Here is a 15,630-nt window from a genome sequence, read left to right on the forward strand (position 1 = left end):
GCTTTTGCTGATAATAAACAAAAACAATGGTAGGAACCTATGTCACTGCTGTGTGAATCAGTACCTTAGACGTCAGCCATCAAATCCCTTATTTCCAAAGACTGGTCTAATGGAAGCTGGAGAATTCATTTTATGTGGTTGATAGTAGTACACAGCTGTTTCTACTAGTGTTGTGCAGAATAAAATAATTTGAAGGGACTGAGGTAGCAAGAAGAGGCATATCTTCATGAAGGGATTTTTCATAGTTACAGACTGAGAAGAATGACTGCACTATCCTAGTAGCTTCTGTTTTCATTAATGGCTCAATGAAAAACATTTCCCTACAATTACAAAACATGACTGTAGATCTTAAACACTGGAAAGTGGGTTCTTTATCAAAACACACTGCTGTGTCTACAACAGATGCTGCATCACTCTGGGATTTAGACGAAACCTGGTGACAGATAAACTGTTTACATTAAAGACTCTATCAAAGTTATTTTGCACCTAGTTTCATTCTAATCCATCTGATTTTTCCACAGCTTTGACAAGATGACCTCTCTCACTGTGCGTGCAGTATTGATGGCATTACTGAAGAGCTGTTCCTCAGCCTTTCTGCTGATAACAAAGTAAATGAAAATGCAGCAAAACCTTGGGGAGTAAACAGCTTGTTCAGGATCCAGCTAAAAAAGCGGGATAAATGACCACAGGAAAGGATATCTATTGTTACAATGAAAGTGGTGGCCATATCACTTTAAAACACGTTTGAAGACGAAAGCCGAGTGCATCTTTACATGTCATAGGTTTAAAAACAATTAATTGAATATTTGAAAGTTCAGTATGCATTATAACAATTCAAAGATCAGCTGATCGCCTTTTCAGATTGAGCTACAAAGTCAAACACTTTGTAGATAATTACCTAGTAGTAACATAGCAAAAAATAAAAATGTTTGTGTAAAATACAGAAGGCAGATCAAGGCCATGGATTATGTCTATGTCTTGTGTTTGTCTTATCACAACAATGTTTCTGTAGTTGGTTATCAGAGGAGTTCAAATAAGGTGACAATCATTAAGTGAAGAAGGGAAAAAAAAAACCCAACACAATAGAAACGAAAAACATCTCATTTGTTTGCCAAAAATACTATTTACATGAAAACAATGCAGTTAGTATCAAAGTTTCTTTAGTCAAAACACACACAGAAAACTAGTGATGTGCTTTCAATTACGAATGTGTTTCAGGGGTTAACAAGACTATTCCTTAGGCGAAAGAACAAAGAGGAGCTGGTTAAAGAAAACTGAGTACACTACAGCTCTTTATAACACTGTATCCAGACAAAACTCATTTGGATGCCTTTGAACTCAAAGCGAATTTGAGGTGCTTTAAGGAACAAAAACACAAATCCATTTTTTATCCAAGCTCTTTTAGCTGAACTGAGCTACTAATTGAAAACAATATCTACTCTAATTTCTGAGTTAGTTTTTTAACGTAGTGATAAAGCCATCTAAAAATCACCACTCTTAGAGAAGAGCATCAACAGCAGCATCTCTGAAATACCTTGTCAGCTAATGTTTTTACTATGAACCTGTGTGTCATCTGCCTTGACAATACCTGTTGTGGGCAACCTAAAAATATTGTGCAAGAGGAACTTTGAATGCAGTATGAGTGCAGTGTTCCTCTCAGTAGAGTTCAAAACACAGGCGATACTTAAAAGTAACAATACTTCTCAAACAATATATTAAACATTTATAATATCTGATATTATAAATACATGACATAAAAATCTATTGGATTGGTCAGTATGCATATTAAAAACCATTCGAGTAGGTCAAATTTTTGACATCTTAAAACTTTAAAGACAGCAATTTTAATAAAGCTGTCAGTGCAATTTTCTTTGTAAAAACATTTGCGACTGATTATGCTGCTTATATTGAAAAAGAAACACAAGGTCTATATCCTCAGATCTTTTATTGAACTGTGAGCACAACATCAATAACTGCTTCTCAGCTGTAAATGAAAATTGATTCCAGATCTAACCTGTCGTTTTCTGTGGGTCTTTAATCCCAAATCACCCACAGTGAAAGACATAAGAATCAGCATTTTGTCTAAGAGACAAAGCATGTGTCATGTGACCAGATCTAAAGTGTCTACACTGAAGGTATTGTGGGATGTGTTTACATGTGTTAGATATAGGTGATAACTGCAGTCTCTCCAATGCCCAAAAAATGATGACTGGAGGTTGGGTAACTTCTAGCTTCCTTCACGACCTATAGCTATGATCAATACAGTCCAAAGATTTACAGATCTGAAGTCAGAAGGGACCCTCGAGGATCATCTCATTGGACCTCCTGCATGCTATAGCCTAAGAACTTCTACTCCAAGCCCACCGCTGCCAGAGCGTGTAGTCATAGAGTCTAAAAAGAGAGGACAACCACGACGTTTCTTTGCAATGTGCAGCAGTTTGACACTAGGTAGTTTGGATTTCCAGTCACCACTTGCTTGATGAAGCTTCTTAAGCCTTTTGGAGTGCAATTAGAGAGGATAGCCTCTTTTTTTCCTAGCAGAACCAAGAAGACCTAACATTTTCAAATTAAGAAGGGCTCTTCATAACATAGCCCTTAGGAACCACTTCCATCCTGTTTGAAAAGCTGTAAGTGAACAGTGTATTCAGTAACAAAACCACTAATGATATCTAAATAGACTAAATACCTTTCACTAGCTTCAAACTATTAGTTCTCATTTTATCAAAAAATCAGTCTCAGCCTCCTCAGATCAGAATGATCATGGTTTAGGTTTCTCCTCAACACTGAGAAGAGGAAGGAGCTGTATAACAACTGAAAAAATACGAGGTTCATGGGCCCCTAAGTAAGCGCAGTGCAGATCAGAAATGTGTGTGCTCATTTGCAGGGGTGAAAGAACAGGACATGAGAGTTTTGTTTATTGCAGGCAAGCTTCTAACAGACTTGCAACAAGACAGATGGACTACTGGTAGTCTCAGAAGACAGGCTGATAGATCACTCTCTACATACCATAGACATTCACTGAAAGCTGGTATCGAGGTGCATTATATGGATCACTGCCACCACTGCCCCTTCCATGCAAGTATTGAAGAGTCCCAAGCAATTCTCAAGGGACAAATACAAGCCTAGGTCCTAGGACTCCCTACTGACGGCTGTTCTCAAAGAATTTCGGCTTCCATGAAATACTAGTCACGAGGTTCTGTTTTTTACATGTTGTATTTTTATAAATAAAAACAAGTAAATGCTAGCTTGTGCTTCACTTCGGCTACAAGCCTATAGCAGAAAAAATCAGAGATTGCAGTGAGAATGATTCTTTAGAACGTTGCTGCATAAATTGTTACAATGGTTTTGAGTTCTAATCTTTCTGTCCCTTCAGAAGATATATGTGTGTACAGCTGTAGTTATTTGCATGCAAAATTTCTATGTTAATGAAAACACATTGTTATAAACCCACATTTTTATAAGCCCAAAGCTGAAAATTCAACATCTTCTAATTTGCATACTGTAATCACCCTCACCTGTCCCTCATGAATGGGTGGATGTTCTGCATATCTTTCGTAAATAATATTTTGCAGACAAAAACCATCGCCATTGCTTTGCTGATGTTTTTGGTGTCTGACCAATGTGTTAGGCCAGCCTTCTTTCCACACCCAGGCCCCTTTCTTTCCTTTAGAGAGTGATGGCAGAAGCTGCTGAAGTGTGAAGGTACTGCCAGTGTAATGCTTGAGTGATGCAGCAGAGCCATACTGCCCAGCTTTGCAAGGCCTTTCTCTGGGATGCAGTGTGACAAGAATCTAAAGGACAGACACATACAGTCATGTTTCCAGGAAATCTAAAAACCTGTGGAGTTCTTTCCCATAGTGTATATCATATTGCCTACACTTTCTATTTGTAATGCACATACAAACGACACATAGACACGTTTGTGGGCTACGTAGGAAAGGTAAATTATTCTTGTTAAGTGCAGGAAACTGAAGAAATACGACTGGTGTGCTTACTGTCCAAACAGTTCATTTACTTTTTGCATGATTGGATCCATTCTTGTTTTGAATCTCTAAATATAGATACCATAATCTGCCTCTTTGGAAGACGCTTGGGAGATCTGAGGAGATATTAATCAATGCTTATCACTCAGAGTGACATGAAACTCATATTGCCTAACAGAAGAAAACAGAAACAAAAACATTTTCTGTGAACTATAAAATTTTGAGAATAGACGTGAATGCTCCATACTGCAGCTCTCTCATTTTCAGCATACACTGTCAAACATACTGCTGTAAAGTCTTGTAAAGTTTTGGTGCAGTTTGAGGCTTCCTACAGCTTGGGCACAGCTCCACACCTAAGTTGCTGCCTCTGAACTGTGAGCAGGGAAACACTGCTTCCCAGCATAAGCCCTGCCTTTGGCTAAGGGACACTGACAGTATAACAGCAGTGCTTTTAGAGCTGCCAATTCGACGTTATGTGGTGGAGACAAAATGTGGGCTTCCTGCATGGTGTTGATATCAGAGATAACATTGAGTCAGTGTAAATTGTATAAATCTGGAGTAAGCCTGCTGAAATCAGTGGAAAATTGCTATAGCAAAAAACAAACAAACAAAAAAACAACAACAAAAAAATCCTGCCTGAGGATATTTTACTGTTCCTAAATTTTGCAGATTTCAATGTTATGTTGCAATGTCAGCCTATGGGAACATTTGGGCCAGCCAACATGCCTGTACAATAGCACATTGCATCAATGCAGGCTTTTGATTCTTGGCCTTCATGTGAGAATGCCAGTTGTTCTTGGTGCTAATAGTACTGACTTGTATGACTAAGGGGTCAAATGACACTGGAAGGTGCATTTTGCCTGATATGACTCTAAAGTGTGGGTGTCCAACCTTCTGGCTAGCCTGGGCTGTGCTGAGTGAAGAGGAATTGTCTTGGGCTGCATGTAAAATACAACATAGCTAATGTATAGAAATAACAAAAGTTCTTTTTGTGTGTGTGTGTGTGTATTTTTTATTAAAAAAATAAATAAAAGGAGGGCAATATAAAGCTAGTGGGATATTTGACCTCGTTTTTGAGAAACTGATGAATAAATTAAATTATTAACTTATAAAACAACACATGCCCAATATTAATAATTAAATAAGAAAATCTACTTGTTGGCTTAATAGTAAAAAGTGTGCCTTCACAGGCGCACACACTTGTAGGTAGGTTGAATCATTGCTGACAATAACCAAGTTTTACTTGCTAAGTGGCAGCAGTCCATGTGTAACACACGTGGGTTTTCATCTGATCGAGTGTGTATGGCAGGCATGAGAGCCAGAGATGGAACTGCTCTGTGCCCTCTCCTCCACCGTGTTCTGTTGTCTCCTACGCAGTCCACATTCAAGCTATGCATGATCAACACATGAAAAATATTGCTAAAAATCACATTAGTAATGCTAAAATTGTGTGACCTTGTGGGGCCACATTACCGTCTGTCCAAGCCTGCATGCAGGCTGCAGGCCATGTGTTGGACACACGTGCCCTAAAGGATGGATTAGATGGGTTGAAGGAGTGCATTCAGGTAATTTAAAAGTAAATAAGAAAGGAACATCCACTTATGCTTAGCATTCCCCCTGCTGAACAGATCAGATCAGATAGCTTACTTTCCTCATTACTACAGATGTTTACACATCTCAGTCTGTAGTAGAGCTGCTCCAAAAGTAATGCCTCCTATTTTATTATGTTGGCCCACAATGTCAGGTAGATGTTGGAGGGATGGCAGCAGAGCCTGAACATTATTGCCAAACTTTGTTATATTTTGTCACTGTGTGACAGATGGCAGCAGAGGGGTAGTCTGACAGAATGGTGTCTGACATGGAAATACAAATGAAGTAAAGGTGTGACATTGAATTCCTCCATGCAGAAACAAATGGCACCCACTGGCATTCACTTATGCTTGCTGAAAATGTATGGAGACCAAACAGAGGATGTGAACACAGTGAGAGCTGTGTGGTGCATTTCAGCAGCGGTGTTAGTAAGAGTGGGACACCTCCACCGGTGCAGGTGTTTGTGAACATGGCCTGTGGGCTGTTGTTCATCTCTAGGAAAAATGCTTAGCTAATGGTGGTGACTATGTTGAGAAATAGTGTTTGGTGGCTGAGAACTTGTTCTATCAAACAATGCTGTTGTGCTCTTTGTATCTATTGTACTTTCCATGGAAATAAATAGGAGGTATTATTTTGAGAGCAACCTACAGATGAATTTAAACCAAAGACTCAGTGTTTCTAATAAGAATGTTGAGAATATGAATTTCACCAGCCTTTTTTTCCCAGTATGACTTGTAAATATTTATAGAGTGGGAAGAACAGAGAATTACATCAGACAGTTTTCTGAAAATTTTTCTTCATTAATGATCCAAGACATTCAGTTTTGATTTAGATCTACACAATGAAGATGTTACGTCTCACAAACGGGAATTGCTGAATTACTTTCTATGGGACTCCAGCCCTTTTCTCACTTACTGGAGCAAAGCATAAAGACTCAAACTTCATGTGTTCAATCCTACAGATGAATTGCAAAGTGCAAAACAACTCTACAGTCGTGTTAGTGGTCTGATGTGGTCATTTTACACCCACTTCCAAACAGGTCATCAATTTCAGAAATTGAGTGTGAAACAAGTGGAGGTTGTTCCACAGTTAATTTGGTACAGTGGATAGGAACTCAGACCACGTTAGTATTCCCAGATGACAACATGCTTGTTCTCTTATTCCAAAATTAGCATTCATTGTTTTGGTTTAGTTTAACCTATTTCACAGTTAATTAAGCAAAACAGCCAAAATGCATTCTTATTTAAGAAGATGTTTCCTCCCACCGGAGCAGATTTAGAAGTGACTGTAAAAGATTCAGAAATGGTTTTATGTGCAGGTAAAATCTAAGATAATGGATTCTGCAGCACCTCAAGATGCTTTTGATGCAAGTATAGTAAACGATCATACAGACATTCAAGTGACCAAAAAAAAAAAAAAAAAGAAAAATCAACCTTTGTCAGATTATATGGTCAATGCACTGAGATGTGTTTTACCTGTTCACTGTCATCTTCATCACTGCTGAGTTTGAGATCATCCTCAAGCATCCTGAAAAAAACAACCCCGAAGAGACAGAATTACATTCAATGAATTAAAGTTATGTAAAACGGGCTGAACCACTCTTAAGTTCAACAACAGCAGGCAGAATCAGAGCCATGCTAAGGAAACTGAGGAATACTCTGTGCATGTTTGTTATTAGTTCTGTGAGACACTAGGTAAGAACAAATGACTTTCAGACCTGTCCATTATGAAGTTTGGCAGTCAGCTCCTCCTTCATGTTCTCTTTTATTTGCAGACTATCTCATAGTGATTAGTCCATATAAACTGATGTGTATTTCTGTGGCAATACAGAAGGGGAATGTGTTTTATTCTGGATCTAGGATATTACTGATCTTTTTTGAGGCCTGTACTGATCCCACCTCACCTAACTCACAATGCAGAATGGGGAATAGAAAGCATAGGAGTTTTTCTCAGTTTAATGTGTCCTCCCAGTTGTTAATATCTTTTTTTTTTTTTTTTGCTCCCTGCCCTTCATTAAAAAGGGAAGAAAACTCCCAACAGGTCAGGCAGCCCCAAACCTCCTTCCTTTTCTTTGACATAAGAAAGAGGTGAATAAAGGTAAATAATGCATACTGTTGTATTAACACTTGTCTCATGTAACTTTGTGGGTTTTTTTTAAAGGCAAAATTAGTATATCTCAAAACACAAAAAAATGGGATAAAAAGTCATTATTTGCTGTCTGTCTTTGCAGAAAAGGTCTTTCATGGTCTGTCTACCTAGAAAGACACTAACAGTGACCAAATACTCTTTCCCACGCATTTACATTTTATCAGGTGGTACCTCTCAGAGCTGCTATTCCTCTGGGCACACTTCATAGATTCACAGAATCATAAAAGGCTTGGGCTGGAAAGGACCCCAGTGATCGTGTTCCAGCTCCTCCTGCCACAGGCAGGGCCACCACCCTCCAGATCTGGTAGCAGACCAGGCTGCCCAGGGCTACATCCAACCCGGCCTTGAACACCTCCAGAGACAGAGCGTCCACAGCCTCTCAAGGCAGCTGTTCCAGCACCTCACCTCTTGCAATGCAGGATGACACACAAATCAGCATGTCGCCCAATCTGCTGTGACACCCACTGGCATCCTTTCCCCCACTCTGATCTGCCTTACTCACTGCAGGAGAATGACAAATTGCAACTTCCGCTTCCCTTCTGCTTCGATGGAGATTGAAGTCTATGATTTTTTTTTACTGTTAGCCTTTAAATAACTGTGGCAATCAATAGATGTTCCAATTATTTTTTTGCTGTTTGAGGACTACTTGTGAAAGCCTCATGGCGTATGGAATTTTAAAGAGGGGACAGTAATGCCAATGGGAAAGCATTTGAAGCCCTGCCCTGCTCGTAAAAACAGAAAGTGCAAGGAGATCCTTAAACTGGTTTGTAAGTCATCTGTCTTCAAGTGACCTCTGTTGTCGGGCAGCTCGGTGGTTACAAAGTATCTGGACACATAACTACTAGTCATTAACCCCTTGATAAATGGCAGATGCCTCCCTGTAATATGTGAACCCATAAAAGTAAGACTGTAGTGTGGATAAGGAATCTTTTAGAAGTAAGAATTCTTCAGGAAATATTAATCTTTAGAGGCCTGGACTTCGGTGATGAGCAGGAACTTTTTATGTTGTTTATCTAGCAGACACATCCATTTGTTTCCCCAGTGCCATTGCTTGCAGTGCCACGCTCAGCATGCTGCCGTGCCTCGCTCCATTCACAGCCCCAGATTCTTATCTGCAAGTCTCATTGCACACCAGAAGGACAACACCCCCAGGAAACGGAGACTATCTTAATATAGGGCCATATCATCCTAACTCTTGACTCTAATTCAGTCCAACACTCTAACTTTTAAATCTACATCTCACTTTAATGTGTAAATTATCTACTGCTTTAAAGCAGCGCTGCTAGATAATGTACTTATTACTTTTAATGCAGATCTAACAGGGCATAATGCATAGGATCTTTTCATGAAAGAAGCCCAAAGGGTTTGTTTTTATTTTCCTCTTTCCAGTCATCTTATTTTTTTCATCTGTTCCAGGTTACATTCATTTTTTGACATATTCTAGTAGAAATAAGCCAAAAAGGACAAAGGAAATTCCACATTAGATAAATGGAAAGAAGAAAGGGAAAAGAAAAAAAAAAAAAAGAAAAAAAAAACATAAAAAAGATAAATGAATACACTTACTAAACTAGCCAACAGTCATCTGAAATGGGTGATTAATAACTGTCCTTATACAGCCTACTCTGCAGACCCTTCCAGAGAAGTACAGCAAGCACAAGACATGTTTATTGAATATTGAAAAATACAAAATGGATATAAAACATGATTAGTAGGAAGGACAACTGTTAGAGTTGGTTTCAGATAAACTAAATTTGCAGGATTTATGAGTTCCCTTCAAGAGACTAATGGATGTTTAGGCGACTAGAGAGAGGAAAAAAATTGGTTTTCGGTATTTCTTTAGCAGTTCAAAGCTTATCATTTGGAGTATATAATTCTTCTTAGCCAGTTCTGCTAAACAAAGGATATGTCATCTCATTCAGTTACAAAACTCAAAGGTTAAACAACTAAACCACACAGCTTCTAAAATGCATCACATTCTTCAGGCAGCTGGAATAATTAAGGAGAAACTGAGTAGAGCATCAACAATAAATATATTATGGTAGGGAGAGAAGTGAGGGGATAAATTAAAAATACACAGTGTGTTCAAATGAAAGTAGGATGCTGAAAAGTTCAAATAACCCCTGCTCCCAGGGGGCGTTGGCTAGAAGATGCAATATTTTACAGAAAGCGGAGGACTACACGGTCTTCCACAGTTTTAAACTGTGCTTAATATTCTGAAGGCCTAGTAGCTTGTACCATTTAATGTTCCTATTAACTCTCATTTATAAGACAACAGCATCTGATGATACTCAAAACCCAATAAGGTCTTTTTAAGATTGCCAGCAACCATAACCCCAGGGTGACTATTTCACCATCACTCATAGAGGTAACCCAGCTCAGCCTCACTGAGACAGAAGAGCTCTGTATCAATAGTTCTGTCAAACATTATCTGTCAGTTCTGAACACGAAATTAGGCTTTCATCAGTGAGAGAGTCTCCTAAATTCTCGTATCATCTATTCTGCTCTACGTACCTGCCGACCTCAAAAGACACCCAGAATGGAGATTACAGTGTACATTTGTTATTAAGATTAGGCCAGCTATTAATAAGGGCCAATTCTGAGGATATATTAAAATTACAAAGAATAGCCTCAATGAGGGCAAATCAAAGAGAAAACTGCCTGTATCAAAAAGCTATTTCCAGAGGTGTTATAAATTCATTTTATTTCCTATTCTTCTCTGACCCAGTCGACATTAATATTGAATATACATGTACTTGTTTGTCTTCTCATCCGCAGCTATTGCAGAACACCACTTTAGGGGAAGAGTGGGATTAAGTAGGATTTTTGATTTTATTATTAGAGCAATGCCACTTACTCTAACAGACAAAGTTGTGTCAGCATATTTATTATAATCTACAATTTTCAGAGGTTTACAGTTCAGAATGTGAAATTCGTGCAAAGCAGAAACATGGTGACAAAACAACAATTTATCTGTGGTGTAAGTAGGGGTGAGACTGCCTATAACACCCACTTTCTCCAGGGATGAGTATGCTCTCAAAGCAGGTACTTCTTACAGATTTAACTAGAGAAATGTCTGAATGAGGGCTTTATTAGGATAAATGTAAGAGTCTTAGTAGAGACTGTAACAACAAAATATTATTTTTAGGAGCCCTCAGCTTGCACTGGACATCAGTATGTCATGAAATATTCCAGAATCAAAATGAGCTTTTTAAGATCAGTTTACTATGACTTTGGTCCAGCAAGTTAAATTATATTCTCTCTTTGTCTGCACATGTATTTTTCAAAAACATCATTTTTTATTAATCAGAAACCTCTCTGTGTCTACCAACAGGTAATATTAAAAGGTAATGCCTGTATCACGTATTCTGTTTCTCAGCAGGAAAGAATATTTTACATGTTTTTTTTCTCCATGTTCAACACAAAGAGTCACACAGTTCCTCAACCACTCCAAATGGTTTGCAGCAGCTGAAATCTAAGTCTAGACACCTGTCTGAGCTGCTCTAAGAAGCTGTGAACAGAGGAGGCCGAAGATGCAGAGCAAGATAACATAGGACTTCATGTGACACCTGAATCACTGAAATGAGCTTTCCAAGCCATCATTACAGGGAGGAACTACGGCAGCAGAACCCTAAAATTAGCCTGGGATGTGGGTATGTAACTTACTGGGGTGCCACCAAGCTTGGCTGAATATACACAGAACAGTTTGCATCTTCAGTGCACGCCAGACCTGCTGTTTTGGGATCTTTTGATTACCAAGATAGGATTTGATTACGAGATGTGAGATAATCTCCTCCCTGAAAAATTACTGTACACCACATCACAGTACACCATAATTTCAGGTACTTTTACCGAGCATTAGAACTTCTTAAGGGACTATTTTCAAGTTCAACATTCTTTATTTGATTTAATGTGTATCTTATTTGAATGCTTTTTAGAAGTGAATCAAGTCTGGATATTGCCAACAACCTTCCAATAACTTTATGCAGTTCTTCCTGCTCGGGATATGTAGGGTTGTATTGGGAGTATGCTGTATATAATAAGCTGTTGTAGGTTTCATGTGTCAGTATCAAGAAGGAGGTGCTTAAAATATTTTCTAAATGGAATCCAGGTTCTGCATTTCTAATTGGCTCTCTGATCAGTTCACCCCTGTGCTGGAGCTCCACTGACATGTAGAAAAGCCTTGTGAGAATGGAAAGGAAGGGCAAAGGGTGTTGCAAGCTGACAGCAAAGGGAATACTGTGAATACTATGCAGTTCCCTAATCCTGAGCTGCCCAGAAAATTAACTTCATCATGTCAAACCATGTTTGTACAAAATAGATCTCACATCTGCGTTGTATTACATCAAACATGAACATTGCTTCTGCAAGCAGGAGGACAGTCTATGGTGACAGAAAAATACACATGCCTTTTCTGCTGGATTTGTCTCTGGTAAAATCATCATAAAATCATTCTATGATTATAGAATGGCCTGGATAGGAAAGGACTAAAAAGACCATCTAGTTTCCACCCTTCTGCTGTGTGCAGGGTCGCCAACCAGCAGACCAGGCTGCCCAGAGCCACATCCAGCCTTTTTAGTTCTTGCAACCTCACTGAGTGAAACATGGGTGGCGGACTGTACTGCTACAATTTGGCTTTAGCGAAAAGGTAAGAATGAAGTTAAGCCTAGAGACACAAAAGGCACAGCAAAGCACTGTTTAGGAGAAGCAGTGGTTAGTACAGGGAGCATACAGATGACACAGGGGCTTTCCAAGGAAAGAAGTTCCTTCTTGCTTTAACCTCCTTTTGATACAAGTGGACACTTTAAAATGAAGGTTTGTGTGACTCAGATTAGAGATGTGCCACAACTAGTTATTCTGTTCGTTAAACAGAAAACACAGCCCATTACAGCAAATGTCACTTATGATACATAATAAGCCTTAAAAGCAGAACAGGAAGGAACCAAACGTTTTTGTGGTGAAAGAAGTAGTGCTGTACCAGCTTGAGCATTGAATGTGGAGAGAACACCTGTCCATGGAAATAGTGACCAGTAACTGGGGAGATACAACTTTTTCTCCCTCTGAACTTTCATGGAAATAAGGCCATTCGTTCAACACAATCTACACTGCTTTATCCTGTGGACATACACTGAGCTTGTTTTTCCATTTTCCTAGTGCATTTCTCTGTAGCATATAAGACTTCTCTTGAGAGTAGTAACTCAAAAGGTATCATGCAAATGACAAACTGTATAATGGAATTCAGATGTATTTCAAGAATGTGCTGCACACACTGGAGCACAATTTTATCATTTATCAAGGGGGAGAAAGGGGCTCTATGTGTGTGAAAACATCTAATGATAGATTTCCCCCGAGAAGTTTATAATACAGTGGACAAAGAACCTGGGGAAATGAAAATAAATGGTAGAGTAATACCAACGGAAAAAAGAAGAGCTTTTGTTTTAAAACATCCCATCTATAAATCTTGAAACCTGATATTCATTCTTTTGCTGAAATGTGCAAGTCATCTTTAAAATATTTCCTTTGAGACAGTGTAAGAGTTACAGTAAAAGAAAATCTCAGAAGATTAAATGGAATTTATAAGCACAATTTACTCTAATATTCAGGGCCGCTTGTCCAGCAATTTTATATATAGTTAGATATAGCTTCATAATTTTTCCTTCTCCTCATCCAGTGCTTCCCTTCATTACATTCTGGTCGATGACATGCTCATTCTGGTGAGCTCTTTCTCAAAGGAGTAACTTCTACTCATTTGAGTAGCTTCAGAGGCCCGACTAAAATTAATTTGCTTGAAGAACCAATCAGATCTTCAGCCTCTGACCTGAAGCTGCCTCCCTTCAGAAAGAACTGAAGTCATATTGTATGCCTTCACTGCAAAAAAGCCTATATGCGATAGAGGTTCCTGGTCTCTTCCCTCCCACAGGAGAAGCACACTTTAGTGTGTCAGCCTCCTCCTGGTCCAGTTGATGGAGAAAGATGTCTTGCTAATAAACACTCAATTTTGTGTTGTCACACTCATTCTGCCTTAGTGTTTCTGGCACCATACCAGTAATTAATATAATTACAGCTGGTGAGAGAAATGTAACCCCTGTGATTATCTATTAGGTGCCTCACAATCAGAAAGTGCACTTCATTACTCATCTCTCCATATCATCTCTTAATTTCAAAAGGATTAAGCAAAATGTATTCTTTCAGTGGAAGAATTTTTTTTATCTAGCCATCTATTAATGTCTATGCTCAAAAAGCTCTTCAAGAAAACCAAAACATTAAGTTGGTACTAAATGCACTGTAATGACCTCTCCATTGACAGACATTTTGTTTTTCATTAAAGCTGAGACAAGAACTATGGGAGGAGGGAAAAAACTGCTACCAAACTTTATGTTTGTTGCAAGCATAGATGGAAGTCTTTATGTTTAGTTCACATAATATTGTGCCATATCAAATAATTTTCTGACTCACACTCTTACTGAGGTCCAATCCTGACCCCAAGGAGAATGTCCAATAACATGAGAGTAGGATTGGCATATGTACACACAGAGGCTTTGGGAAGTTAGTACACATTTACACAAGTGATTGATAATTCCACAGCAACTTGCAAAGGTAACTTTAAAAAATCATACCAGAAAATATATTAAACAGAGTTGTTCAGTGGGGAAAAAGTAACACGAGACTGGTTCATCTATCTAATGCTCTACAGTGCACACGGAAGGACATTACTTTCATGCATCGATTACATAGTTGTATATTTTATTTTATTCCATTTTCAGTATGATAGGAAAGTGACTCCTTTAAGGAGCTGCTTGATGAGCTGTTGGTACCAACGTGACATTCACAAATCTTCCTCTCCTCTGTTTTCCCCTTGCAGTGACTAATCTTGCAACTGAAGAGAAAAGCCTTTTTGTTCATGCAGATTGGAAATGAGTTCTGCCTGGAAATCTTAAGCTTCAATAACCTGGTCTGGAGTGGAAGCAGCTTTTCTGTTCATTTTTTGCAGCTCTGACCTCTACTTAAGTACATAAAATCATTTCTGCCATTTGAAGCATTTGCTTTTAATTCTAAATTGCTGTCTGTAAAGTTCAGTGTCATGGAGAGAGACTGCACTTCAATGTTAGAGATAAGAATGACATGGAGCCCCCAAGGCACTTTACAGGGACAGGGCAGCACAGACTGAGATTAACTCTGTTTCTCTACAGCATGGGTGCTAGGACTGAGAGGAGCTGCACAGATAGATGATGAAATAGAGAAATTCGTTCAGTGCCTGCTGGGTGGGAAGGCTGCAACGTTGCTCACCAGCAGCTCTAGTCTGTTCCAGCCTCTGAGCACCAGTGGCAGCCACGACCCTTCCACTCAATTGGTGTTGGGACCAGCACCTGCCTGTCCCACAGCTCATCTGCAGTAGCCACTGAGGTCCTACACCTCCAATATGCAGCACAACACGCACAAGGAGACTTCTGCCTCTTTCTCACTGCCTGGGCACAGTCCTGCAGCAGGACTGTAGGAGGATGGGGGCAGCTTTGCAGTCTTCCTCCACAAGATTAGTCCACTTCATCCACACCTCAGATACAAGAGTGGATCTGAAATCCGAAAGAAATTCAAGGAGAACTCTGAGTCAGCAAGCCAAAGCACCTGCCTGGACCTTGGATGTACAGGGTGCCAAGTAAATAAAGAGCTCATCAGAGGATAATTTCTCACCAGTTCAGAATCTGTTTCCTTACTTCAAATTCATTTAGCCATAACAAGGCCCAACAACCTCTTGACTACAATCACCATGAAAGCTATTTCACTCCACAGCCTCTTCTTCTTTGAATAGCCAATATCATAGCCAATACATGCCTATCCCTGAAACCAAATGCGGGTCTGCAAAAGGGCATTGATTAGTTGCTGTTTCTCAGTTCAGACACAACATCTGCTGTGG

General features: G+C 39.2%; 1 protein-coding gene across 2 annotated transcripts in view; it reads right to left on the reverse strand.

Annotated features, from left to right (window-relative positions):
* AFF2 (ALF transcription elongation factor 2) overlaps positions 1–15,630 on the reverse strand; it is a 335,533-nt gene that overhangs the window by 85,900 nt on the left and 234,003 nt on the right. For both annotated transcript variants that reach the window (XM_048959912.1, XM_048959911.1), the window contains exon 8: positions 7,049–7,100. In XM_048959912.1, the coding sequence (XP_048815869.1) occupies positions 7,049–7,100 (52 nt within the window). The remainder of the gene's footprint in view (positions 1–7,048; positions 7,101–15,630) is intronic.

The sequence above is a fragment of the Lagopus muta genome, chromosome 13 (assembly GCF_023343835.1).
Source record: "Lagopus muta isolate bLagMut1 chromosome 13, bLagMut1 primary, whole genome shotgun sequence".
NCBI lineage: Eukaryota > Metazoa > Chordata > Aves > Galliformes > Phasianidae > Lagopus > Lagopus muta.